The following is a 27,335-nucleotide window of genomic DNA, read 5'->3' as shown; positions in this document are numbered from 1 at the left end:
AGCATGGTTCCTGAGCACTGTCATGATAGATACTGAGTGAGTTGTCATGGATAGTCTAAGACTGAACAATGAAGGAGGGTGGGTGAGGAGACATGTGTTGGCACTCAGTTGACATAGGGACTATAAGGGATTATGATCGTTTCTTAGAGACATTAATTGGCTTTGAGGGAATAAGGGTCATGGGGAGATGGTGTACTTGAGGTTGCATGATTTCGCCTCATGGGGCGTGTGTGATTGACGAGAGATAGAGAATTACCGTTATTATTAAATCTGGGATAGAGACAAGGTGGGTTTTTTAAAAAACCCACTTCAGCAGGCTCCTGACTTCCACCGCACTGTTCAAAGGAGTGGCAAGACCCAACTCCAGTGCACAAGCCCTCTACCTGAGCAAGCTTCTGGCAGTTCAGTGTAATTTCTCCCAAGTTATGTTCATAAAGCCAGGAAGGTTCTGAACTGAGTGCACCCAACTCACGATGAAAATTTGAATCTGGTCTTATTTCAGGAATGTGAATTACAAAATGACTTAATTACTAGTAGTCAGTCTCACATTCATTGAGAGCAAGTACTTTATAAAATAAAAATATAATGACCAAATGGTCTGTAAGAAACCAAATAAGAGCTGTTGGTCAAATAATAAACCAAAGATGAATATAAAAACAAAAGTTTCAGTTACTGTAGTTACTACCATGACAATTGATTTGCCTTTGATATATTCTGACTTGGTAGCTGCAGACTGATGAAAATTAAATTGGATCTTACGTAAATCATTCTCTGTGGTTTTGGACTATACAAAAAAAGCCCGACTTGCAGTTGAGCTGACCAGTCCAAAAACGGTTATCAGATTTTATGGTAATCCTCACTGTACATCCCAAATTTCACACAGCAAGGGTGTGAGTTTCTGATCCTTTGTTTTCCATGACATCAGTACCTCCGAATGGTTGTGGTTAAGGGTTCTAAGTTGAGTAAGACGACCCAACAGCCGAGCAAAGCGCTGTGGACTTTCCGGATGATGGATCTTCGAATACTTGTATAAAATCTCCAAAAGAGGCTCCTGTAACTTTTCTACATGTAGTTTATTCTTTATATAGGGTCGATCTGCAGATCAACAAAAGAAAAGTGAACAACCAAATATGGTATAATTGAATTACAAATATTAAAGTACATGGGTTGATTTTTAACTTTCAGCCAAAATATTAAGTCTTGCCTGTATATAGCATTGAAAATATAATTAGGTAGGAATTTTTTCCTGCATTTAAGTGATGCCAAATTCTATTAGTGGTATGCAAACCTTCTTCCTGCACTCTAGCTAGGTAATGTTGACCAACCAGAGTCAAAAGGTTTTTGACCTACACTTTTTGACTCTGATCCCCAGCATCTGCAGTCTTCACTTTTTTCCAATGTTGATCAATCATTCAGTAAGTACAAAAATCTAATCCCTTGCAGTAGCAGTATTCCAATGGAAGTGTTCAAGTAAGTGGACCACAAATGTTGAAAATTCCAAAGAGCAGATAAAACAAAATCCATTTTTTGTGGATTCCAATATGTGCCTTCATTTTTCTATCATTAATGAAAGCAAAGCCATTCAAAATTATAATTGTTATTACCCTGATTGACTATATCTTCTTGCTTCATTTGAAGCAGTTATTGAATGCATACCCATGCCTTTTGCTTTTTAACCACATATAAATGCAGTTGGCTTACCATGATTCTTGGTTGTTTCATATTTACTGCTTCCTACTGGCAAACCATTTGGCACACAAGTCTACTTTTATTAATTAAAGCTATGAAATAATTTGATTTTTTTAATAATGACAGGGACTTCTGTGTTGTATTATCTACTTAATTATGTTAATTGAATTGCTTAATTTAAATTATTGAATAATTTGTAGTAGAATTAATAACTGAAATGTCATTGGATTGTAGATAGTATGCTTTGTGCCAGAGCACACATAAGTACATGATTAAGCAGTGAGAGTTACAAATTTTGGTAATTTCCTTTATCAAAATATTCAAAACTGTTTTGATTGAAGTTCATTTGTTGGCTAAGGAACACTTTAGACAAGATAGTGCTTTAAAAATTTGTATCTTAAGATGCACTTCTGAATTTGATATGAGAGTAATTGAATATCATATCATTAGTTTGTGTGCATTTTTGTGTTCATTAAGGTAAAGGAAGGTGGAATGAAACCTTTTCATGTCCACAATTAAGCTTTCTTATCTTCTTGATTATTCACTTTACCACCTTCTGGTTACAACAGCTAGAAGGCCCTTCCAAGTTAACTCTTTCTTCTCATGTTTCCTCTTTTCAACCTAGCCTATCAAACCCAGTCTGCATCCTGGTTACTCAGTGTAAGGGCTGTTTGTAATCCTGTTAATGGCTAATACTCCATCCACTTCTGGGACCAGAAATGCCAGCAATTTGATGAGTCACCTGTTCTTAGAAGCAGAATTTCTTCTCTTCTCAGGACAGAAGGACCATGATGAACTAACTAAGGGCCAAATAGCCACACCCTGCCTGAAATTCAGCCTGACATTTATTTCAATGACTTATGACGACTGCTCCTACAACTTTAGACAACAGATGCTGTAATAATTCTGCTTTGCCTTTAATATCTCCTATAGGATTACACATTTCTACTTGTCCTATTTCATCCATTTTGCTACAAACCGTTGTTTTTTAATCATTTAATTACTACCGCTTTCCACTCTAGTACAGACCTGCTATTTTATTATTTTCTCCCCTTCTCTGACACTTTCAATCATCATTCCCTGTATTTGTACTTGTTTAAATACCGTTAGGTCTCCAGCTTCTTCCATAACTGATGAAATGTTAACTCTCTATAAGGCCTGATTTTAACTCAGTGTAAGTGGATTGGTTTTGAATAAGGTATGATCTCACCATCAGTTTTTCTTTCAAAAGATGCTAACTTACCTGTTGAATATTCCCTGTAATGTCTGATTTGTTTTTCACTCAAGCTCAGTGTGATAGAAAGTGTTGGGATCCATTATTAAGGTTAGGCAGTGTAAGAAACTTTATTGTTAGGTAGTGCTCACGTAAGGTAGTATTAGCAAGTCTGGAACTTGTTAGCTTCACTAGACAACAGTAAGCCATTATGTTACACTAAGAACAGACTGAAAAGCTGATGGCATAGCCTGAAGAGGCCCCAGGGAGGGTGAGAGATAACAGGACATTAGAGCCGTGTCTAGATACACATAGCTCAAACTGAGGTAATAGAACGTTATCAGGCGAGACCCAATCACATATGAAAATTCTGAGTTTTACCAAATAAGGATGTAACTTTGGAATGTGAGAGAACAAAAGGATAGACAAATTTTAAAAATAGTCAGAAGGCGCTTTCTCCAGTGAGCAGCAAACCTCACTGTATTTTGTACGGCTCTCTCTCATTAAACCAGCTTATATTTTGAATCAGATCCAGTGTTTCTCTCCTTCAAACGAACACGGGGACGGTAGCCCATCCTAACAGATTTGGTGACCCCGAACGTGTGGAGGGAGTGGAGACACGCCTGTTGGCAGGGATTGAGAGGTCGCCGAATGGCCGGCCACTTCTAATCAGGCTCGGAGACGCCTTTTTCAAAAAAGATCTCCAGTAGGGATTTGAATATGCTAAATTCTTATTTGCTCGGCGTCTCACAACTCTTTGCCAACCGAAATTGTGGGCTTGGCAGCCCGAGAGAGAGTCGGACCGTTTATTTATGAAGAAAAGTCCCCTAGGTGAAGGGTCATCCCGGCCACGCGGTTTCTGAAAGTCCTAGGGGTGGTGAGTATTATTGTTTTGAAGAGAAAAAGTCCTCTAGGTGGGCACTGAAAGTCCTAGAGGTGGGTAGTGTTTTGTAGAAAAAAAGTCCTCTAGGTGGGCGCTGAAAGTCCTAGAGGTGGGTAGTGTGTTGAAGAAGAAGAAAAAAGTGCTCTAGGTGGGCGCTGAAAGTATTGTTAGGGGTAAAACGTATAATCCCCCACGCAAGACGATCTCGGGTAAAGCGTAGGCTTCCCCCCGCACAAGACGATCTCAGGTAAAGCGTAGGCTTCCCCCTGCGCAAGACGATCTCGGGTAAAGCGTAGGCTTCCCCCGCGCAAGACGCTGTCGGGTAAAGCGTAGGCTTCCCTCCTGCACTAATGACTGGGGAGTAAAGTATATACTTCCCTTGACCAGAGGACAGCGCTGATCGGGACAGGCTTTGTCAGGAGTCGAGGTAGTGCATTCGTGCGCCCGACACCCAGGAGTGCCGTGGTGGAGAGAGAGAGAGACAAAAGACAGAGGACCGGGGACAGAGACAGGCACAGAGTTACGGACAGAGTGACTGTGTGTGTGTGTATGTGTGTGTGAGAGGGACTTTGTTTGTGAGAAAGATAGAGTCTCTGGGTGTGTAAACGTCTGTATGTGTGTATAAGTATTTCTGTGTTTGTAAAAGTTTGTGAGAGAAGATGAGTGTGTGAAAGGCTGTGGGAGAAGTTTGCATTGTTGCCCTAGAGAGAGAGAGAGAGAGAGTGAATGCTGCGTGCGCCGGCAGTGTGTCTGTGTGAAAGAGAGAGACTGGCTGAAGGCATTCTCAGCTAACAAGCAGTTTAACACTTTGTGCTTTGGCTTGAATTCATCTGTTTGGTAATAGTTTTATGTTTAAAACTTCTTGTCTGTCATTTGATTCAGTGTGCTGTTTTTGATTATAATTTCATGAATGCTTAACGTGATTTTCTTTCAGGATAGAATTTTAATAGATATTGAGAGAGGGAGAAAAGATTAGGTGGTATCTGATAAGGTTGATCCCCTTTTTTTTGGGAGAAATTTTTATGTTTAAATGAAGGTATTAAAAGGTGGACAGCAGGAAAATTTATTTTTGACAACAGCTTACAGTGGGAAACGACGGAGATAGTGACAAAGAAAGATAGAAACAGAAACAAGGGGGGGCAGGCTTTTAAATCAACTATGCAAGTGAAAGAGTAATGAGGTGTTATGAAAGAAGACCCCAGAGGGCAGGAGAGGCAGAAAAGAGTTTTTGGATCTCGGCAAAGAATATAAAAAATGTAAGGAATACTAGATTTATTGTACTCCGAGGAGTACAGGTGGGGATTGCGAGGAATCTCTCATTTCCATGACCCTAAGATTATGCATTTTTTTGAAAAAGCCTGATGAGATGCGGTTTATGCACTTTGTATAAACCTTCTTGTAAATACAGATATACATAATGTACATATTTAGAATAACAAATGATGTAAATACCAAGTAAAACTTATTACTATTTGTATTGGCAATTTTTGTGAATTTGAATATGTTCTAGTAGAAAAAGAGTTTTCCATCCAACTCTTCCAATGTTCTTATAAATATAGAAGAAACAGCAGGTAATCGTGCTCAAAATTTATCACACCAGGTAACACGTCGGAAAACAAATTAATATTCAAAAAAAAAATCTTGTTTAGAGTGCATCTTATTGGATAGGGTCCAAAAAGCTTACAATATCTATATTGTAGGAATAAAGACAATAATGCAACTAAATTAATATGGAATTTAGTAATCTGTGATGAAATACAAACTGATTTTCATAATTAATGTTCTAAATTACTAATTGTTGATTCAATTTCAAAATAAAATATTAAAGCTGCAGTCACTGCAGATAAGGATTATAAGCGAAGCAATTTCTAGTCCAGAGATTAGAGTATTTGTATTGTGGGATTTGGCTATAGCTCAGACGCTCTATTTTGCGTGAGTAAAGTTTTTAAAATATTACAAGAAAAAAAAACCTTTGAACTTTGGTATAATTCCTGAACCTATAAAGTTCCCTTTTATGTCCTCCCTGTGTCAGTTCATAGCAAGTACAACTTCCAAATAAATTGTGAATATGTTTTAATGTATAAATACTGCATGGTCTGGGCAGTCATTGACTTCCAATTTTTTTCTCTCTGGTTTCCATTGCCACCGGGGTGAAATTGCTTGTGGTTTATAATGATTTTTTTTCAAGGGGTTTCTGTTTGCACAGCCGGCAGTTTGATTGCTTTTCTCAAGTGGGTGTGAATTTCTGTGATTTTTTTTCCCAATGGACTGGGGCAGCCAGGTGTGTATGTGTGTTTTTTCTATTGGACGAGGAACTCCCATTCAGCAATGGAGGGCTCTGATTGGCTAGGGAACTCCCATTGAGTTTAATTCACAGTTGTATAAGCAACATTGAGATATTTTTAAAATTAAAACAATATAGAGCCAAAATATGTAGTGCCCTGGACCCAGTATTATGTTGACAGTGACTTCATGGTCAAGTTGCAGACAGAGTTAATTTTTCTTTTAACCAAAATAACAAACTGAAGCTTCAGAACAAACAGAGATAGATAAAGCAAAAGGGAAGGTGAAGGAGACAAAGGGAAGAGGAACCAAGAGAAGGACGGATAGAAGGATTGCGAGAAATAAGGGTTAGGGGTAAGGGGATTCACAAAGGACTGTGCAAACAGAGAGACAGCGCGTGTATAGCTAGCAAAACATTTAACCCTTTGTGATTTGGTTTGAATGCACATTGGTTTGTTGGTGATTGAATGAGTAAGTTTTGTTTCTAGAGCTTGAGTTCCAGGACTGCTGTTTAAAGTGATTTCGTTTTATGTTAACTTAACATGATTTAGATGCATCTGTTTGCTTGGTGATTGAATTCTTGTTTTTTGTTTCTAGAGCTTGAGTTCCGGGACTGCTGTTTAAAGTGATTTCTTTTTATGTGAGCTTAACATGATTTTTTAAGGCTAATAACTTCTGTTCTTTTATGAGTCATGACTCCCTAACTACTTTTCTTACTAACCTCTTTTATTTTTACATAAAAGCAATATATGAAGGACAGTCGAAGTTTCGTTCGACAGTGGGTAATTGTAAAAAACGAAAGTTTCCATGGTTATTATCTGTGACCTTGGGTTCGACCATTGTGCATGCGTTAGAAGTTTTTAACTTGAATTGACAAATTGTTGTAAGACAGCTCTGATTATTTTTACGACCTAAAGTATTGTAATTGAGAAATGATTGGTCAGGAGTACATAAGAAAACTAATTTTGGATCTAAATTAGGGTACTAAATCTGGACGATTACAGTGGATTTCAAAATTGGGAACTGTATGCATTTTACATTTTAAATATTAAATACTGAATAAATGGACGTAAATATATAAATATGTTTACATGTTAGGAACAGGCTTTAAAGTTAGTCAAGCATGAATTAATAAATTGGTGTTTGAGGATATGAGAAGCTAAGAACATTGCAATATTTCTTAAAAAAAAAGGAAGAACGTAACGACTAAAGTGCCGATAGGGGACAAGGAGATTGGGTTTGTGTGTGACCCCCTCACCAGTGGGGAGGTCGGAACATTTAAAGGGAAATGACGGTCCTGGTTGAGAATCCGATAGGATTGTCAGAACAAATTAATTTATTTTTGAGGCCCAGTCTGTATTTGTGGGCTGAGTTAATGTCTATTTTGAATATACTATTTACTGTGGGAGAAAGGAGACTTATATGGGGATGCTGGATAGGGAAAGATACGTAAGATAGAAGGGTGAAGTGGGATAAATCCATTAAATGAATTGTTAGGAGGGGCACAGAAAGTGTTTGTAAAGAGAGAAAGGGCGAGTGACAGGAGCAGAATGCGTAAATGATGGTAGCTGCGGTTGATGAGGTAATTAGGAGAAGAATGCAGCCAAAAGTGAGCAACCGGAGCGGCGAGTGATAGCATGTAGGGCAGAGAAGAAAGGGAGTAGGGAGAGACATGGAGGAGCATTTGATAGAGAGTTTGAGCGACAGGGGCAGAGACGAAGGTCTCCACAGGCAGGATGCCATTATTGTGGAAGGATAGGGCATTTTGGGCGGGAGTGTCCTGATCTATAAAGGGAAGAAAGAGCCATTCCGCTTATGATTTTGATAACGACAGGGAGGAGAACAACAACTGGCATCATTTCTGAGCAGTCAGGGGTTAAAAAAACCCAGTCATAGATTGGCTGAATAGCACATTCGGTAGATAGGGAACTGTGCTGGGACAGCTGGCCCTTGGTTTATGCATCTCTGTTGCTATCTTTATTACCTGTGGTTGTTGTTGTATACCATGTATCAGGACGCTTGTGACACGAACAATCGACCATGCCCTGACGGGAAAGGATAACCCCCCACCCGCATACCAGGCAGCGGTGCTGGAGGAGCCTGTGATGGGGGCACCCCAAGGAAAGATTACGGGATCGGTATCAGAGGGAATGGAGGAGATATGCCTGAGAGAGAAGCGCGGGACAACTTATGATTTTACTTTATAACTGTATCTCTCATTTCTAATCCTTCCCATATTAGGGCCTCAGAATGTGAGGGCTGAGGTGCAGAGACCCCCTGGTTGTGTATTTTTTTTTCTCTCTTTCCCGTTCAAATTGACAACAGGTAAATTTGTGCTTTTATGCTGCAGTTAGAGATTGTGAAGTGCTATATGCCTCGAGACTCAACAGACTATTGTTCACTCAAGAGATTCCTAGCCATCATCTGGTATTCCTAAATGGCTTCGATTGGTCTCGATGGCCACTGTTCACAATGATAAGCCAGTTACCACTGCCCGTGTCCGTACTTGACAGCTGTAAAATGGATGTGGGTTTTTATTGGTCAAGTGAAGGTGACTGGTTAGCCAATGACGGGTAAGATTCCTCGAGCGAGGGACAACCTAAGACAGGCACAGTCGTGCATTGACCTTCAGAATAATGGCCTGTGGGCACGTGGTTTTAACAGATGCCTGGCTTTTGTATCCGTGTCGGGAATCTGGTCAAGTTTCTGGCTTGCAAAGCAGCTTGATATAAGGAAAATCATGGACCCAGCAGTTTGACATTGTATTCACTGTATTTTTGACAAAGGAAAATGCCAGTTTTGTGTCATCTTCCAGAACCGACTTAACAACAAACCTTTGGGAAGGAAGGAGAGCTCATTGAATCCTATTGCAAAAAAGATTTGACACTATGTCAGTAGTTTGAAAATTTATTTTAAGATGTCATGGTATAATACGACCGATTTTACTGGGAGGTTGTACTGGGAGGGTGTTCTTTGGACAGCAGACCTTCATTCTGCAGGCGTCCTAACTCATCCACTTTGTGTTTTCCTCTGGTTCTCTTCGCTTTTGTTATCATACTCAGTAATCGTTTCGTTGGTTTTGAGGTGGCTTTTTGTATATGTTTACAACTTTTGAGTGCTTATGTCTGTTATGTATTATTTCACTGCTTCTCGTGCCTTAACGATTGTATGCGAACTGGAGAGGCGCATAGAGTAGGGATTTTGCGGCGCGGAATGCTTTGTGTAGTTGTATGCTGCTTTGGGACTCCTATCCCCTATAACTATGTCTCCCTAGAGTCAGACAAGCCGGGTTTAGCTAAATGGTCGGCCTTGCAAAGGAGCGACGGAGGGGCGCTCACCGACCGTCCGGGTCCTGACTGCTGCGCGCGAACTGTTGTATTTTGTGTGGCCTCTTTCGAGGCCAAGGGAGGGAGTGTTGGGATCCATTATTAAAGTTAGGCAGTGTAAGAAACTTTATTGTTAGGTAGTGCTCACGTAAGGTAGTATTAGCAAGTCTGGAACTTGTTAGCTTCACTAGACAACAGTAAGCCATTATGTTACACTAAGAACAGACTGAAAAGCTGATGGCATAGCCTGAAGAGGCCCCAGGGTGAGAGATAACAGGACATTAGAGCCGTGTCTAGATACACGTAGCTCAAACTGAGGTAATAGAACGTTATCAGGCGAGACCCAATCACATATGAAAATTCTGAGTTTTACCAAATAAGGATGTAACTCTGGAATGTGAGAGAACAAAAGGATAGACAAATTTAAAAAATAGTCAGAAGGCGCTTTCTCAAGTGAGCAGCAAACCTCACTGTATTTTGTACGGCTCTCTCTCATTAAACCAGCTTATATTTTGAATCAGATCCAGTGTTTCTCTCCTTCAAACGAACACGGGGATGGTAGCCCGTCCTAACAAAAGGAAAACTCTCCCTGAAGAGCTATAACATTATAACTTAACCTAGCTTCAGAATCTGTGTTGTACCTCACCACTGCAGTTTTAATTTCCAAAATGTTTCCATTCTTGAGGATATTTATCATCTACTATCAAATTTTCAACAGTTTAATGGTCTCAGGCTACACCAACAAGAAACAGCAATAAGTCTGATGCAAAGTGTGATACCTTACACTATTAAATATGCTATATAAATATAAATTATTGCTGTACATGTTAGAGCCGTCACTGATTTTTCATTAGTTTTACTTTACTCTTTTATAAGTTTGGAGAAAGTGAGGACCGCAGATGCTGGAGATCAAAGTCAAAAAGTGTGGTGCTGGAAAGGTACAGCCAGACAAGAAGCGTCCGAGGAGCAGGAGAGTAGATATTTCAAGCATAGGCTCTTCATCCTGACTCTTATAAATTTGGTTTGGAATTGGGAACTGTGAGCTAAAGATAACTCTTGGAATGTCGATAAGAGTTAATGTTAAAAGAAAAACAGACTAAATAAATTTTTGTTTATTTGTGAGGACAGGTCTGGGCATTAATTGCAGGTTGGTTTCTGATCAAAACATTCTGGAGATGCTTCATCACCAGGGAAGTGCATTTCGTTAAACAGATAGCAGAAGGTGGCTACTAACAAGGGTAATACCTGGGCATCGGTTACAGCAAGTCTGGGAGAGGACTAATACTCAAACAGATGGCAGATGTTGAATGTAACTGGGATCTCATGGGGCAGATGGTTAGTCATTCAGGGTGTGCCTCAAGTTGGAATTGGCTTTTGAATGGTGGTTTCTGTGAGAAAGAGTCTGGCATGAAGATTTGAAAGCTCCCTGCCTAACCTCTCATGAGCAGCTCTTAGAAGTTTAGAGAATAGAAAATTAAGTTTTAAGAATTACTACCTTTGCCTGAGTGAACGAAAAAAGTGACCCAATGACATTTTCAGAGAATCAACCAAAAAGCCATTTTCTATGATTGTGAAACAACAAAACATGAAAGCCACTTAAATAATCTGGCCAGTTTTGTTATTTGCTTCTATTTATCCCATAACTGTGTTAAGGGCTGAAAATAAAGATATTTGGGTTTATGGTATAGACAATCAGATCACTTTGTTATTAAATTTTGCTCTTGTATGTTACTATATTATTAATAAATTACGATGTCTTATATTTAACATAGGGATCAATGTGTGGAATTGATTGTTCGCAAAGCGTGACATTGGTTATTCAGAAGTTTGGTTCGGAACCATTGGGGTCAATTTTGAGGATCTTTGAAGATTTTAATTTTACCATGTTGCAAATACAACAGTAGAAAGACTGTTTTGCTTCAATTGCCTGTCTCCATATCGTAACATCGACTTCGAACTAAATTAACTGAGAAGTAAACTTTTCTACTAAAATTTCACAAGTATATCAGACTATTCATTGAAAATTCTGTCCATCGTGCATGCAAATCCCTTTAAACAACAGATCAGTTCCCAGACCGTTTCAACTTTCCTTCCCGGAGATAATCTCAAACAAAATATGTGTATGATTGGGTTGAATTTCCCTAATTAAATTAAATTAATGCCATAAGTTATTATTTTTTTTACCTGAGAAAAGGATTGTGGTTGCAGAAAGTAAGGCATATTCAGTATCTGTCACATTCATTTCTCCCATACTTCTGTAGAAGTCGAACATTGGTGTTATAAATTCTTCAGTTGTACCTGGTCATATAGAGGAGCAAAATTAAACTTTCCCAATTCACTTGTCAAAAAAAAGCACAATATGAATGATAGCTGAATTATGATGCATATGTGTAAATATTTTAGCAACAGAAGTAAAAAGGCAAACAATGACACTTGAAGAACTCATTTACTGACAGATGGAGGAACAGATTGAACAGCAGATCTTGGAAAGGTGCAGATGCAACAGAGTTGTTATTAAGGGTGACTTCAACTTCCACAATATTGATTGGAACTTCCTTAGTGCAGGTGGTCTGGTTGAACCGATTTTGTCAGGTGTGTCCAGGAGGGATTCTTGGCTCAATATATAGATAGGCCGACTACTGGGGAGGTCATATTGGATTTAGTGCTAGGCAACGAGCCAGACCAGGTGTCAGATCTCTTGGTGGGAGAGCATTTCAGTGACAGTGACCACAACTGCCTCACCTTTACCATAGCTATGGTGAGAGATAGAAATAGACAGTATGGGAAGATATTTAATTGGGGGATGGGAAATTATATTGCTATTTGATTGGAGCTGTGAAGTGTAAATTGGGAACAATTGTTCTATGGGAAATGCATAACAAAAATGTGGTGGCTGTTTTAGGAGCACTTCTTGTGAGTTTTGATAGCTTTGCCCTACTGAGACAGGCAAGGAATGGGAAGGTGAAGGAGCCTCAGATGACAAGAGCAGAGGAGCTTCTTGTCAAGAGGAAAAAGGAAGCTCACTTAAGGCTAAGGAAGTAAGGATCTGGCACAGTTTTAAAGGATTACAGGGTACATTGGAAATAACTCAAAAATGGACTGAGAAGAGTTGGGGGGGGGCAGGAAAAAGTCTTGGTGGGAAGGATTAGGGAAAACCCAAAGACATTCTGCACATGCATGGGGAATAAGAGAATGATCAGAGGGTAGAATAATGGGAGGAACTTGTGCCTGGAGTCTGAAGAGATAGGGAAGGCCCTAAATGAGTTTTTTTTGCTTCAGTATTCACTAGAGAGAGGGATCTTGTTGATAGTGAGAATACCTTGGACCAGGTTAATAGACTTGAACAGATTGATACTAAGAAGTGGATATGCTGGAAATTGTGGGAAGCATCAAGATATATAAATCCCCAGGGCTGAACCAGGTATATCCAAGGTTATTAAGGAAGCGAGGAATGAGATTGTTGTGCCTCTGGCAATGATCTTTGTATCCTCACTCTCCACGGTAATAGTATTGGCTGATTGAAGGAAGATGAATGTTGTTCCTCTGTTCAAGAAAGAGAATAGGAAAATTCCTAGGAAATACAGACCAGTCAGTCTTATGTCTGTAATAAACAAGGTACTGGAAAGGATTCTGAGATATAGGATTTATGACTATTTCGAAAAACATAATTTGATTAAAGATAGTCAGCATGGCTTTGTAAGGGTCAGGTCATGCCTCATAAGCCTTATTGAGTTATTTGACAACATGATGAGACAAACATTGTCAATTGTCAGAAAAACCCATCTGGTTCAGATGTCCTTAAGGAATGAAATCTGCCATCCTTACCTGGTCTGGCCTACATGTGATTCCAGAGCCACAGCAATGCGGTTGACTCTCAACTGCCCTCTGAAATGGCCTCGCAAGCCAAATACTTAGTTCGCTAGAAAGTCACAACAAAGAAATGAAACTGGATGGACCAGCTGGCATCGACCTTGGAACCGGAAAAGGCAACAGCAAAAACGCAAACAGCCATGTCGACCATGCAAAGTCCTCCTTACCAACATCTGGGCACTAGTGTCAAAATTGGGAAAGCTGTGTCACAGAGTAGTCAAGCAACAGTCTGACATAGACTTCTTATGGAATCATACCTTACAGATAACACCCTAAACACCATCATTACCATCCCTGGATATCTCCTGTCCCACCGGCAGGACAGATCCAGCAGAGGTGATGGCGCAGTGGCATACAGTTGGGAGGGAGTTGTCCTGGAAGTCTTTGATATCAACTCTAGACTCCATGAAGTCTCATGGCTTCAGGTTAAATATGGGCAAAGAAACCTCTTACTGGTTACCACATACTGTCCTCCTTCGGCTGATGAATCAATACTCCTCCATTTTGAACAGCACTTGGAGGAAGCACTGAGGGTAGCAAGGGCGCAAAATGTACCCTGGGTGAAGGATTTCAATGTCCATCACTAAGAGTACTAATCGAGCTGTTCAGGTCCTAAAGGATATAACTGCTAGACTAGGTCTCTGGCGGGTGGTGAAGGAACCAAACAAAGGGAAAAAACATACTTGACCTCATCCTTACTAATCTGCCGGCTAGAGAAGCATCTGTCCATGACAGTACAGGTAAAAGTGACCATTGCACTGTCCCTGTGGAAATGAAGTCCTGCCTTCACATTGAGAACAACCTCCATTGTGTTGAGTGGCACTATCACCGTGCTAAATGCGGCAGACTTTGACATAATCCAGCAGCTCAAGGCTGGGCATCCATAAGGCACTGTGGGCCTTCAACTGCAGCAGAACTACATTCCAACACAATCTGCAATCTCATAACCCGGCATATCCTCACTCAACCATTACCATCAAGCCAGGGAATCAATCCAGGTTCAATGGAAAGTGCAGGAGGGCATCAGATATACCTAAAAATGAGTGTCAACCTGGTGAAGCTATCAAACAGGAATACTTGCATGCCAAACAGCAAGTGATAAACAGAGCTAAGTGATCCCCCAACAAATGGATTAGAATTAAGCTCTGCAGTCCTTCCACATCCAGTCATGAATGATGGCGGACAATTAAACAATTCACTGGAGGAGGAGGCTCCACAAATATCCCCATCCTCAATGAGTGCAAAAGATAAGGCTGATGCGTCCGCATCAATCTTCAGTAAGAAATGCGGAGTAGATGATCCATCTTGTACTCCACCAGTGGTCCCCAGCATCTCAGAAACCAGCCAGCAGCCAATTCGATTCACTCCACATGACATCAAGAAATGGCTGGAGGCAATGGGCCCTGATAACATTCCAGCAAAAGTACTGAAGATGTGTGCTCCAGAACTTGCCACTCCACTAGCCAAGCTCTTCTAGTACAGTTACAACACCTGATGAAGGAGCGTCGCTCCGAAAGCTAGTGTGCTTCCAATTAAACCTGTTGGACTATAACCTGGTGTTGTGTGATTTTTAACTAGTTACAACATTGGCATCTACCCGACAATGTGGAATACTGCCCAGGTATGTCTTGTACACAAAAGGCAGGACAGATCCAACATACCCAATTATCGCCCAATCAATCTACTCTCCATCAAAAGTAAAGTGATAGAAGGGGTCATCAACGGTGCTATCAAGCAGACCTGCTCATCAATAAGCTGCTCAGTGACACCCAGTTTGGGTTTTTCCCAGGGTCACTCAACTTCTGATGTCATTACAGCCTTGGTTCAAACATGGACAAAGTGCTGAATTCCAGAGGTGAGGTGAAAGTGACAGCCCTTGTCATCAAGGCTGCATTTACCTGAGTATGGCATCAAGGAGTCCTGGCAAAACTGGAATCAATGGGTTTCAGAGGGAAAACACTCCGCTGGTTAGAGTAATACCCGGCACAAAGGAAGATAGTTGCGGATGTGGAGGGTCAGACATCTCAGCTCCAGGACATCTCTGCAGAAGTCCCTCAGGGTAGTGTCCTAGGTCCAACGATCTTCAGCTGCTTCAACTATGACCTTTCCTCTGTCATAAGGTCAGAAGTGTGGATGTTCACCGATGATTGCACAGTGTTCAACACCATTCGTGACTCCTCAGATACTGAAGCAGTCCTTGCTCAAACACAACAAGATCTGGACAATATTAAGGCTTTGGCCGACAAGTGGCAACTAACATTCACGTCATACAAATGCCAGACAATGACCAATAGGAGACATTCTAACCACTGCTCCTTGGCATTTAATGGTATTACCATCACCGAAACCCCCACTATTAACATCCTATGAGTTACCACTGAACAGAAACTCAACTGGACTCACCACATGGACACAGTGGTGACCAGAACAGGTCAGAGACCAGGGATGCTGTGGCGAGTAACTCACCTCATGACACCCCAAAGTCTATGCACTATCGACAAACATGAATCAGGAGTGTGATGGAATATTCCCAACTTGCCTGGATGGGCGCAGCTTCAACAACACTCAAGAAGCTTGATACTATCCAAGACAAAGCCACCCACTTGATTGGCACCACATCTACAAACATTCAATCCCCCCACCACTGACACTCAGTAGCAGCAATGTGCACTATCTACAAGATGCACTGCAGAAATTCACCAAAGATCCTTAGATAACATCTTTTGAACACATGACCACTTCCATCTAGAAGGACAGCAGGTACTTGGGAGTACTATCACCTGCCTGCTCCCCTTCAAGCCACTCACTACACTGACGTGGCAATATACAGTAGCTGTGTCACAGTCATTGGGTCAAAAACCTGGAATTCTCTCCCTACCGGCATTGTGGGTCAACTCACAGCAAGTAGACTATAGCAATTCAAGGCAGCTCACCACCTTCTCAAGGGCAAATAGGAATGGGCTATCAATGCTGGTCAGCCAGCAACATCCAAGTCCCACAAATGAATTTTTGAAAAGTTGACCAAGGTTGAGCAGTGGATGTGATGTATATGGATTTCATTTAGGTATTTGATAAGGTTCCCCACAGTCGGTTCATTCAGAAAGATAGGAGGTAAGGGATACAGAGAAATTTGTCTGTCTGCATACAGAATTGGCTGGCCGAAAGAAGACAGCAAGTGATAGTAGTTGGAAAGTATTCTACCTGGAATTCGGTGACCATTTTGGAAGGTTGAATTTAAATGCACAGGGCTAAACAGGATTCTCGGCAGTGTGGAGGAACAGCGGGATCTTGGGGGTCCATGTACATAGATCTTTCAAAGTTGCCACCCAAGTTGATTGGGTTATTAAGAAGGTGTATGGTGTTTTGGCTTTCATTAACAGGGAAATTGAGTTTAAGAGCCACGAGGTTTTGCTGCAGCGCCATAAAACACTGGTTTGACCACACTTGGAATATTGTTACCAGTTCCGGTTGCCTCATTTATAGGAAGATACAGATGCTTTAGAAACGGTGCAGAGCAGATTTACCAGAATGATGCCTGGATTGGAGGGCTTGTCTTATGAAGAGAGGTTGAGTGAGCTAGGGTTATTCACAATGGAGAGAAGAAGGAAGAGAGGTGACTTGATAGAGGTGTACAAGGTAATGAGAGACATAGACAGAGTAGATAGCCAGAGACTTTTCCCCAGGGCAGAAATAGCTATCACGAGTGGACATAATTATAAGGTGATTGGAGGAAGGTACAGGGGAGATGTCAGAGGTAGGTTCATTACACAGAGAGTGCATTGAATGCACTGCCAGCAGTGGGAGTGGAGTCAGAGACATTCGGGGCATTTAAGCAGCTGCTGGACAAGTACATGGATGGCAGTAAGTTGAGGGGCGTGTAGGTTGGGTTGATCTTAGGTTAAGATTCATGCTCGGCACAACATCGTGGGCCAAAGGGCCTGTACTGTGCTGTACTATTCTATGTTCTATGTTCTATAAATTGGAGTCCTATTCCCTTCTCACAAAATAGTAATCCAATGATGAAAAAAATAATGAAGTGTACAATCTCAATAGAGTTTGCAACATTTCAAAATTGCTTCTTAATCTACCTATACTGGTATGTAATTTGTATCGTGGGGTTTTCTGTGGAAATCAAAAAAAGGTTTAAATCATTAAAAATATTGTCAAATCAGCATCAAATCAATATTTCTTTAGCATAAGGCATTAATTTAGTTATAAACTGTCATTGTAATTACAGAAACATGGCTCAGGGGTGGGCAGGACTGGCAGCTTAATGTTACAAGATACAAATGCTACAGGAAGGATAGAAAGGGAGGCAAGAGAGGAGAGGGAGTGGTGTTTTTGATAAGGAATAGCATTACAGCTGTGCTGAGGGAGGATATTCCTGGAAATACATCCAGGGAGGTTATTTGGGTGGAAGTGAGAAATAAGAAAGGGATGATCACCCTACTGGGATTGTATTATAGACCGCCTAATAGTCAGAGGGAATTTGAGAAACAAACTTGTAAGGGGATCTCAGCCATCTGTAAGGATAATAGGGTGGTAATGGTCAGGGATTTTAACTTTTCAAACATAGACTGGGACTGTCAAAGTGTTAAGGGTTTAGTTGGAGAGGAATTTGTTAAGTGTGTACAAGAACAATTTTTTGATTCAGTATGTGGATGAACCTACTAGAGAAGGTGCAAAACTTGACCTACTCTTGGGAAATAAGGCAGGGCAGGTGACTGAGGTGTCAGTGGGGGAGCACTTTGGGGCCAGCGACCATAATTCTACTGGATTTAAAATAGTGATGGAAAAGGATAGACCAGATCTAAAAGTTGAAGTTCTAAATTGGAGAAAGGCCAATTTTGACGGTATTAGGCAAGAACTTTGAAAAGCTGATTGGGGATAGATGTTTGCAGGTAAAGGGATGGCTGGTAAATGGGAAGCCTTCAGAAATGAGATGATGAGAATCCAGAGAAAGTATATTCCTGTTAGGGTGAAAGGAAAGGCTGGTAGGTATAGGGAATGCTGAATGACTAAAGGAATTGAGGTAAAAACAATGACTGCAGATGCTGGAAACCAGATTCTGGATTAGTAGTGCTGGAAGAGCACAGCAGTTCAGGAAGCATCTGAGAGCAGTAAAATCGACATTTCAGGCAAAAGCCCTTCATCAGGAATACAGGCAGAGAGTCTGAAGGGTGGAGAGATAAGTGAGAGGAGGGTGGGGGTGAGGAGAAAGTAGCATAGAGTACAATAGGTGAGTCGGGGAGGGGATGAAGGTGATAGGTCGAGGGGGGAGGGTGGAGTGGATAGGTGGAAAAGAAGATAGGCAGGTAGGACAAGTCATGGGGACAGTGCTGAGCTGGAAGTTTGGAACTGGGGTAAGGTGGGGGAAAGGGAAATGAAGAAACTGTTGAAGTTCACATTGATGCCCTGGGATTGAAGTGTTCCAAGGCGGAAGATGAGACGTTCTTCCTCCAGGCGTCTGGTGGTGAGGGAGCGGCGGTGAAGGAGGCCCAGGACCTCCATGACCTCGGCAAAGTGGGAGGGGGAGTTGAAATGTTGGGCCACAGGGTGGTGTGGTTGATTGGTGCGGTAAAGAAATTGAGGGTTTGGTGAAGAAAAAGAAGGAAGCATATGTCAGGTATAAAGTTAAAAATCACACAACACCAGGTTATAGTCCAACAGGTTTAATTGGAAGCACACTAGCTTTCGGAGCAACACTCCTTCATCAGGTGAGAGTGGAGGGCTCGATTGTAACACAGAATTTATAGCAAAAATTTGCAGTGTGATGTAACTGAAATTATACATTGAAAAATTGATTGTCTGTTAAGCCTTTCATCTGTTAGAATACAGTGATAGTTTCACTTCTTTCATATGTAAATCACAAAACCTTTTTTTTAAAAGTTGCATTCTCAGGTTAGCTGTTAACAATGGTGATAGCTAGACAATATGTTGAAGGTGTTAGCCCCCTGTGTTCTTTGTCTATGACCTGATGTTTAGATTGATTCTAATCTAAAAAGTGAGAAAACAGAGTTTTACATAAATTCATGCAGTTTTTGAGCTCAGAGTTCTACATGAATGTATGCAATTTTTGAGCAAAGTGCAATGTAACTCTGCAAGTACAAATTCACCCCACAAAATATATGTGTGCATGTGGGTGTGTGTGTGTGTGTGTGTGTGTGTGTGTGTGTGTGTGTGTGTGTGTGTGTGTGTGTGTGTGTGTGTGTGTAGTGAGTGCAGAGTGTCTTAAGTCTGTGAGGGGGTACATGTGGGAGTGTGGGAGTGTGTGTGTCTATAAGGGTGTGTGTGGGTGTCTGTGTGCGTGTCTGTGTGTACCTGTGTCCGTGTGTATGTGAGAGTATGTGGGTGTAGTGCAATGGTGATCACTTGTAATGTGACATGAACTCAAGTTCCCGGTTGAAGCCCTCCCTATGGGTACCGAACTTAGCTATCAGCCTCTGCTCAGCCACTTTCCTCTGCTGCCTGTCCCGAAGTCCACCTTGGAGGATGGTCACCCGAAGGTCTGAGGCTGAATGTCCTGGACCACTGAAGTGTTCCCCAACTGGGAGGGAACCCTCCTGTCTGTTGATTGTTGTGCGGTGCCCATTCATCCGTTGTCGTAGCCTTTGATGAATGGGCACCGCACAACAATCAACAGACAGGAGGGTTCCCTCCCAGTTGGGGAACACTTCAGTGGTCCAGGACATTCAGCCTCGGAGCTTCAGGTGACCATCTTCCAAGGTGGACTTCGGGACAGGCAGCAGAGGAAAGTGGCCGAGCAGAGGCTGATAGCTAAGTTCGGCACCCATAGGGAGGGCCTCAACTGGGACCTTGGGTTCATGTCACATTACAGGTGACCACCATTGCACTACACACACACACAGATATTCCTACACACACACACACTCTTACATACACACGGACACAGGTACATACAGACGCGCACACAGGCACACACACACACCCTTATAGACACGCACACTCCCACACTCACACATGCACTCCCTCACAGACTTAAGACACTCTGCACTCACTACACACACACACACACACACACACACACACACACACACACACACACACACACACACACACACTTTCTCACACTCACAACCCCCACCCCAGACAGACACACACACAGACAAAGACCCACATGCACACATATGTTTTGTGGGGTGAATTTGTACTTGCAGAGTTACATTGCACTTTGCTCAAAAACTGCATACATTCATGTAGAACTCTGAGCTCAAAAACTGCATGAATTTATGTAAAACTCTGTTTTCTCACTTTTTAGATTAGAATCAATCTAAACATCAGGTCATAGACAGAGAACACAGAGGGCTAACACTTTCAGCATATTGTCTAGCTATCACCATTGTTAACAGCTAACCTGAGAATGCAACTTTTAAAAAAAGGTTTTGTGATTTACATATGAAAGAAGTGAAACTATCACTGTATTCTAACAGATGAAAGGCTTAACAGACAATCAATTTTTCAATGTATAATTTCAGTTACATCACACTGCAAATTTTTGCATAAATTCTGTGTTACAATCGAGCCCTCCACTATCACCTTATGAAGAAGCATCGGTCCAAAAGCTAGTGTGCTTCCAATTAAACCTGTTTAACTATAACCTGGTGTTGTGTGATTTTTAACTTTGTACACCCCAGTCCAACACCGGCATCTCCAAATTATGTCAGGTATAGATAGGATAGATGGAGTGAATCCATAGAAGAGAATAAAGGCTGTAAGAGTATACTTAAGAGGGGAATCAGGAGGGCAAAAAGGGGACATGAGATAGCTTTGGCAAATAGAATTAAGGAGAATCCAAAGGGTTTTTACAAATACATTAAGGACAAAAGGGTAAATAGGGAGAGAATAGGGTTTCCTCATTCCTGAAGAAGGGCTTATGCCCGAAACATCGAATCTCCTGTTCCTTGGATGCTGCCTGACCTGCTGCGCTTTTCCAGCAACACATTTTCAGCTCTGATCTCCAGCATCTGCAGTCCTCACTTTTTCCACTCCCAGATCAGCAAGGCAGCCTTTGTGTGGATCCACAGAAAATGGGGGAGATAGTAAACAAGTATTGTGCATCAATATTTACTGTGGAAAAGGATATGGAAGATATAGAATGTAGGGAAATAGGTGGTGACACGTTGCAAAATGCCCATATTACAGAGGAGGAAGTGCTGGATGTCTTGAAGCGCATAAAGGTGGATAAATCCCCAGTACCAGATCAGGTGTACCTGAGAATCCTGTGGTAAGCTAGAGAAGTGATTACTGGGCCTCTTGCTGAGATATTTGTATCATCAATAGTCACAGGTGAGGTGCCGGAAGACTGGAGGTTGGCAAACGTGGTGCCACTGTTTAAGAAGGGTGATTAGGACAAGCCAGGCAACTATAGACCAGTGAGCCTGACATCGGTGGTGGGCAAGTTGTCGGAGGGAATCCTGAGGAACAGGATGTGCATGTGCATGGAAAGGCAAGGACTGCTTAGGGATAGTCAACATGACTTTGTGCTTGGGAAATCATGTCTCACAAACTTGATTAAGTTTATTGAAGAAGTAACAAAGAGGATTGATGAGGGCAGAGCTGTAGATGTGATCTATATGGACTTCAGTAAGACATTCGACAAGGCTCCCATGGAAGACTGATTAGCAAGGTTAGATCTCAAAGAATACAGAGAGAACTAGCCATTTGGATACAGAACTGGCTCAAAGGTAAAAGACAGAGAGTGGTGGTGGAGAATTGTTTTTCAGACTGGAGGCCTGTGACCAGTGGAGTGCCACAAGGATCCTTTACTTTTTGTCACTTATATAAATGATTTGGAAGCGAGCATAAGAGGTACAATTAGTAAGTTTGCAGATGACACCAAAATTGAAGGTGTAGTGGACAGCGAAGAGGGTTACCTCAGATTGCAACATGATCTTGACCAGATGGACCAATGGGCTGAGAAGTGGCAGATGGCGTTTAATTCAAATGAATACGAGGTGCTGCATTTTGGGAAAGCAAATCTTAGCAGGACTTATACACTTAGTGGTAAGGTCCTCGGGAGTGTTGCTGAACAAGGAGACCTTGGAGTGCAGATTCATAGCTCCTTGAAAGTGGAGTCACAGGTAGATAGGATAGTGAAGAAGGCATTTGGTATGCTTTCCTTTATTGGTCAGAGTATTGAGTACAGGAGTTGGGAGGTCATGTTGCGGCTATACAGGACATTGGTTAGGCCACTATTGGAATATTGCATGCAATTCTGGTCTCCTTCCTATCAGAAAGATGTTGTGAAACTTGAAAGGGTTCAAAAAAGATTTACAAGGATGTTGCTCGGGTTGGAGGATTTGAGCTATAGGGAGAGGCTGAACAGGCTGGGGCTGTTTTCCCTGGAGCATCGGAGGCTGAGGGGTGACCTTATAGAGGTTTATAAAATCATGAGGGGCATGGATAGGATAAATAGACCCCTTTTCCTGGGGTTGGGGAGTCCAGAAATAGAGGACATGGATTTAGGGTGAGAGGGGAAGATATAAAAGAGACCTAAGGGGCAACTTTTTCACACAGAGAATGGTACGTGTATGGAATGTGCTTCCAGAGGAAGTAGTGGAGGCTGGTACAATTGCAACATTTAAAAGGCATTTGGATGGGTAAGTGAATAGGAAGGGTTTGGAGGGATATGGGGCAGGTGCTGGCAGGTGAGACTAAATTAGGTTGGGATATCTGGTCAGCATGGATGAGTTGGACTGAAGGTTCTCTTTCCTTGCTGTACATCTCTATGTCTCTATGAGTGGAAACATGTTTATTTTTATTTTGCTATATAATGTGCGATAAAAACAAAAAATCACATTCAACAACAAACACTGGCATTGTAGTCCACAACCATTTGGATCTATCAAACTGAAAAAATGGCAGACACTCTACTGTATACAATCTACTTATAATTGATGGTTATGAAATCAGTCTTGCAGCAGTAATCCAATAATGAAACTCTCTCCATCCTAGGTCAGAAGAGTAACATCATTAGCGTATTTTTTAACATTTCAAATTTTCATCAAACATTTAAACAGCACTATTTTTCTCATCACTGCGCTATTATTTCAGGAGAAGGAAATAGGTCTCTAATTTATGTCAGTAAATGGGCTGGTCAAGTGTCACTGTATCGTTTACTTTTTTACTGTTTACTGTTTTGTTAATTTGCTTTTAAATGCCTTGACAGTTTCACAGCTCCCTTTGACAGGTGTTTTTGACAGTTCCTCTGAAAAGCTGCTCTTGCATTTCCACTTGACAGTTTCTCTTGGCAGATACACTCGATAGTTTGCTGTGATAGGTCCTGTGGCAGCTGCTTTTGATACATTTTCGGCAGTTGATGTTGACAGAGCTGTTGACAATTCCATCCAGCTTAGCAGTTAATAGCTTTATTTGTTTTTACACTACGTTTAATAAATCCAAAGAAAGTCTGACATTTTCTGAAGTGTACATGACATCCTCCAAAATGTCCCTGAATCACATCCAAAGGCACAATTTACCTAATGTTTCCACAAAGTTCAGACCTTCCTCTATCATATCAATGTTGAACATTGTGTTTCAGATACCCAGGTTACCAAAATCATATGGGAGCTGAGTTAGCTATTCATTCCTATTGGCAATTTCGTCCGCAGCTCACACATATGCAAAATGTAACCTGACACCATTTCTATCTCTATGAAAATTGTGGGTGCAGTGTTCAGAGTTGAGATTTTATCATATCTAAATTTCTGATAAATATGAGTGGCTTTCATTGTGGCAAAAGTCCAGGCTTTTACTTCTAATTTGCATTCCTCCCTTGTAATCATATAATCTATTTTCAGCTCTTCCATTGCCTACCTCGATTTCACTGTTTCCATTTTCTAGTAATATATATATAAAATCATAGAATTCCTACAGTGTGGAAACAGGCCCTTTGGCCTAAGAAATCCACACAGACCCTCCAAAAAGCATCCCACCCAAACCCATTCCCTTACCCTTATTACTCTACATTTTACTCCTGACTAAAGTAACTAACCTACACATCCTTGAACACTATGGACAATTTAGCATGGCCAATTCACCTGACCAACACATCTTAGGGCTATGGAAGGAAACTGGAGCACCCGGAGGAAACCCATGCAGACATGTGATGTGCAAACTCCACACAGACACTTGCCTGAGGCTGGAATCAAACTGGGTCCCTGGCGCTGTGAGGGAGCAGTGCTATCCACTGAACCACCGTGCTGCCCCAAATACTCAGATATTCAAATTTCACTATAAACTCACAGACTTACATAGATTAATTGTTGACAATATTTCCTCATATTTTCATTTGAACTCTATTCCATTTTTATTCTGTCTCCTTCATATCTATTAAAATCATGCAATTTTCCATACCATTGCTTCCAACAAGGATTTTCTTTTCTCAGCCAAAGGTTATTGCTGGAGGTTGACAAGGGCTGATATAGTGACCATTCCATTTTGCACTTTCACATTCACCCCTTCAACTCTTCCTCAAAACAACAATAGAGTTGCTCTTGACTTCAATATCTGCCTCACCATACTCTATATTCCAATCCTCTGATCTCCAAACCAGCCATCAAACCATAAAGCTGCTGAAGATCTTTTTGTTTTCAGCAACAGTCGGTTTATTTTTAAAAATATTGTCAGCTGAACTGACTGTTGGTGAGTTAGGGAAATGACTACAAAGTTATGTCTGGAAGAGCAGGCAAGTGCACCAACGACAGAATTGTTTTACCCAATTACAGGTTCCATCTCTGTAAAATTTGCTGCTGTATCTCTAATCAAAAATTCTGTATCTGAAAGCTGTTCCCAGGAGACTTGCAGCTTGTTCTCTCCTAATCCAAGCTGGCAATGGCAGTGGCTGTCCTCTGGTCCACTTATTTTCAAGTAAAGTTGAATAACTTACTTCATGAATATTCCTTGTGCTCTTCCATTAAATTGCTTTTCCATTAAATTCCACTCTAAAGGAACTTTAAATTTCTCTGTGTTATTTCCTTTATTTGTTTGTTTGTGCAATGTTGGCAGAGATTTGCCTGGGAGACCTGGTACTCTTGCACCAGGCCTGGCTTAATTGTACCAGTATTCAAAATTTAAATGTGTAGCCAAACTAAACATGACCAGCTGGGATGGTAGTTCTGATAATTAGAACCTTTAAATGGAAATAATCTAAAGATCAATTTTCTAGATTTCATTTTTCTAGGTGAAGAAGATGTTTGGCAGGCTTGCTTTTATTGGACAGTGCATTGAGTATAGGAGTTGGGATGTCATGTTGTGCTTGTACAGGACATTGGTTAGGCCACTTTTGCAATACTATGTTCAATTCTGTTCTCCCTGCCTAGCGGAAAGATGTTGTTAACTTGAAAGGGTTCAGCAAGATTTACAAGGATGTGGCCAGGATTAGAGGTTTGAGTTATAGGGAGAGGCTGATTAGACTAGGTTTTTTCCCCTTGGAGCATCAGAATCTTATAGAGGTTTATAAAACCATGAGGAGCATGGATAGAGCGAATAGCCAAGGTTGTTTTCCCAAGGCAGTGGAGTCCAAAAGTAAGGGGGAAGGTTGAAAAGTGACCTGGGGGCAACCTTTTCACACAGACGATGGTGCGTGTATGGAATGAGCTGCCAGAGGAGGCAGAGAAGGCAGTGGAACCGGGTACAATTACAGCATTGAAAAGGCATCTAGATGGGTACATGAATAGGAGTGATTTAGGAGGAAATGGGCCAAACGCTGGCAAAAGAGACGAGATCAGTTTGGGGTCAGCTGATAGGCAGGAATAAGTTGGGCCAAAGGGTCTGTTTCTGTGCTGTATAACTCTATGACTTTATGATTTTATTCTAGAAAAAATTGGTTTTCTACTTTGTTTGGCTAGTTATTCATTCAGTTCATTCAGTTCATTTTTTATCCAGTCCATATTAGGTTTGGTAAATGGATTGGGACTGGTGAAAAGCATGTTGGTTATAATGTCTTCTCGTGGTAGTGATCATAATTCAATGAGATTTAGTGTGATGTATGAATAAAAGACAAGAATATGTTTCTTTGTCATGCATTTTCTCATTCTTCTCTGAATTATATTCCATTTGATCGTTTACTGCTCAATCCATTTTTCATCTGATATCCATTGCCATCTATCTGTAACTTTATGCTTCCTTTCTTACTATCCATCATAGGCACAAGCTTTGAATCATCTTAATCATTATCCAAATCATTGATATAAAGTACAAAAATCAAAGAACAATCTGCTGGGCCCTACAGATCACACAGAAAACAGAGTCTCCCATTCACAAAAACACCCTTTGACTATGATAATTTATTTCTAGCCACTGAGGAGAAAGTGAGGTCTGCAGATGCTGGAGATCAGAGCTGAAAATGTGTTGCTGGAAAAGCGCAGCAGGTCAGGCAGCATCCAAGGAACAGGAGATTCGACGTTTCGGGCATAAGCCCTTCTTCAGGAATTCAGATTCCTGAAGAAGGGCTTATGCCTGAAACGTCGAATCTCCTGTTCCTTGGATGCTGCCTGACCTGCTGCGCCTTTCCAGCAACACATTTTCAGTTCTAGCCACTGAGACAATATTAGATTTTACTTGTCATTTTGTTGTGAATTCAATGAGTTTTTACTTCTCTGATAAGTTTGACATATGGCACCTAGGAGCCTTGTAAAAATCCATATAGATTACACAATCTCATTTATTCTCCTAACTCCTGCTGCTGTAATCATTCCTACCCTCCATGCTAAAAAGAATCACGATGCAAAGTCATTGAGTGTGATGAGTATAGTGAAGAGCCAAAGACTATGTGCAGACGAGGTACTAATGGTTGTACAGCAGCCACCTGAATTAAGTATAAAGGGATAAAACCAAAGAAGCAAGTCGGCAAAGAAAAATGAAGACTTAGAAGGAGTAGAATGAAGGCAGAGGTTACTGATTTTGTTGACTCAGTATTGAGGAATGAAGACTATAGTGCACCAATGAATAAAAGATGATTTGTTGTTCCTTGAATCCCATTGCTGTGAATATAAACGATTCCTTATTTGTGGCATATGTACTACCTTGAAAGCATTGAGAATATTAAACT

At 41.2% G+C, this 27,335-nt stretch overlaps 1 protein-coding gene across 1 annotated transcript in view; it reads right to left on the bottom strand.

Moving 5' to 3' along the window:
• Positions 1-856: 856 nt before the first annotated feature.
• The window catches only part of LOC132828233 (bile acid receptor-like), a 90,210-nt gene continuing 63,731 nt past the window's right edge, over positions 857-27,335 (bottom strand). Inside the window, exons 9-10 of the mRNA XM_060845193.1 lie at positions 11,579-11,692; positions 857-1,095 (exon numbers count right to left, since the gene is read on the bottom strand). Coding sequence (XP_060701176.1) covers positions 857-1,095; positions 11,579-11,692 — 353 coding nt within the window. The remainder of the gene's footprint in view (positions 1,096-11,578; positions 11,693-27,335) is intronic.

This window comes from Hemiscyllium ocellatum, chromosome 26 (genome assembly GCF_020745735.1).
Source record: "Hemiscyllium ocellatum isolate sHemOce1 chromosome 26, sHemOce1.pat.X.cur, whole genome shotgun sequence".
NCBI lineage: Eukaryota > Metazoa > Chordata > Chondrichthyes > Orectolobiformes > Hemiscylliidae > Hemiscyllium > Hemiscyllium ocellatum.
This window is presented reverse-complemented; position numbering and strand designations above follow the sequence as displayed.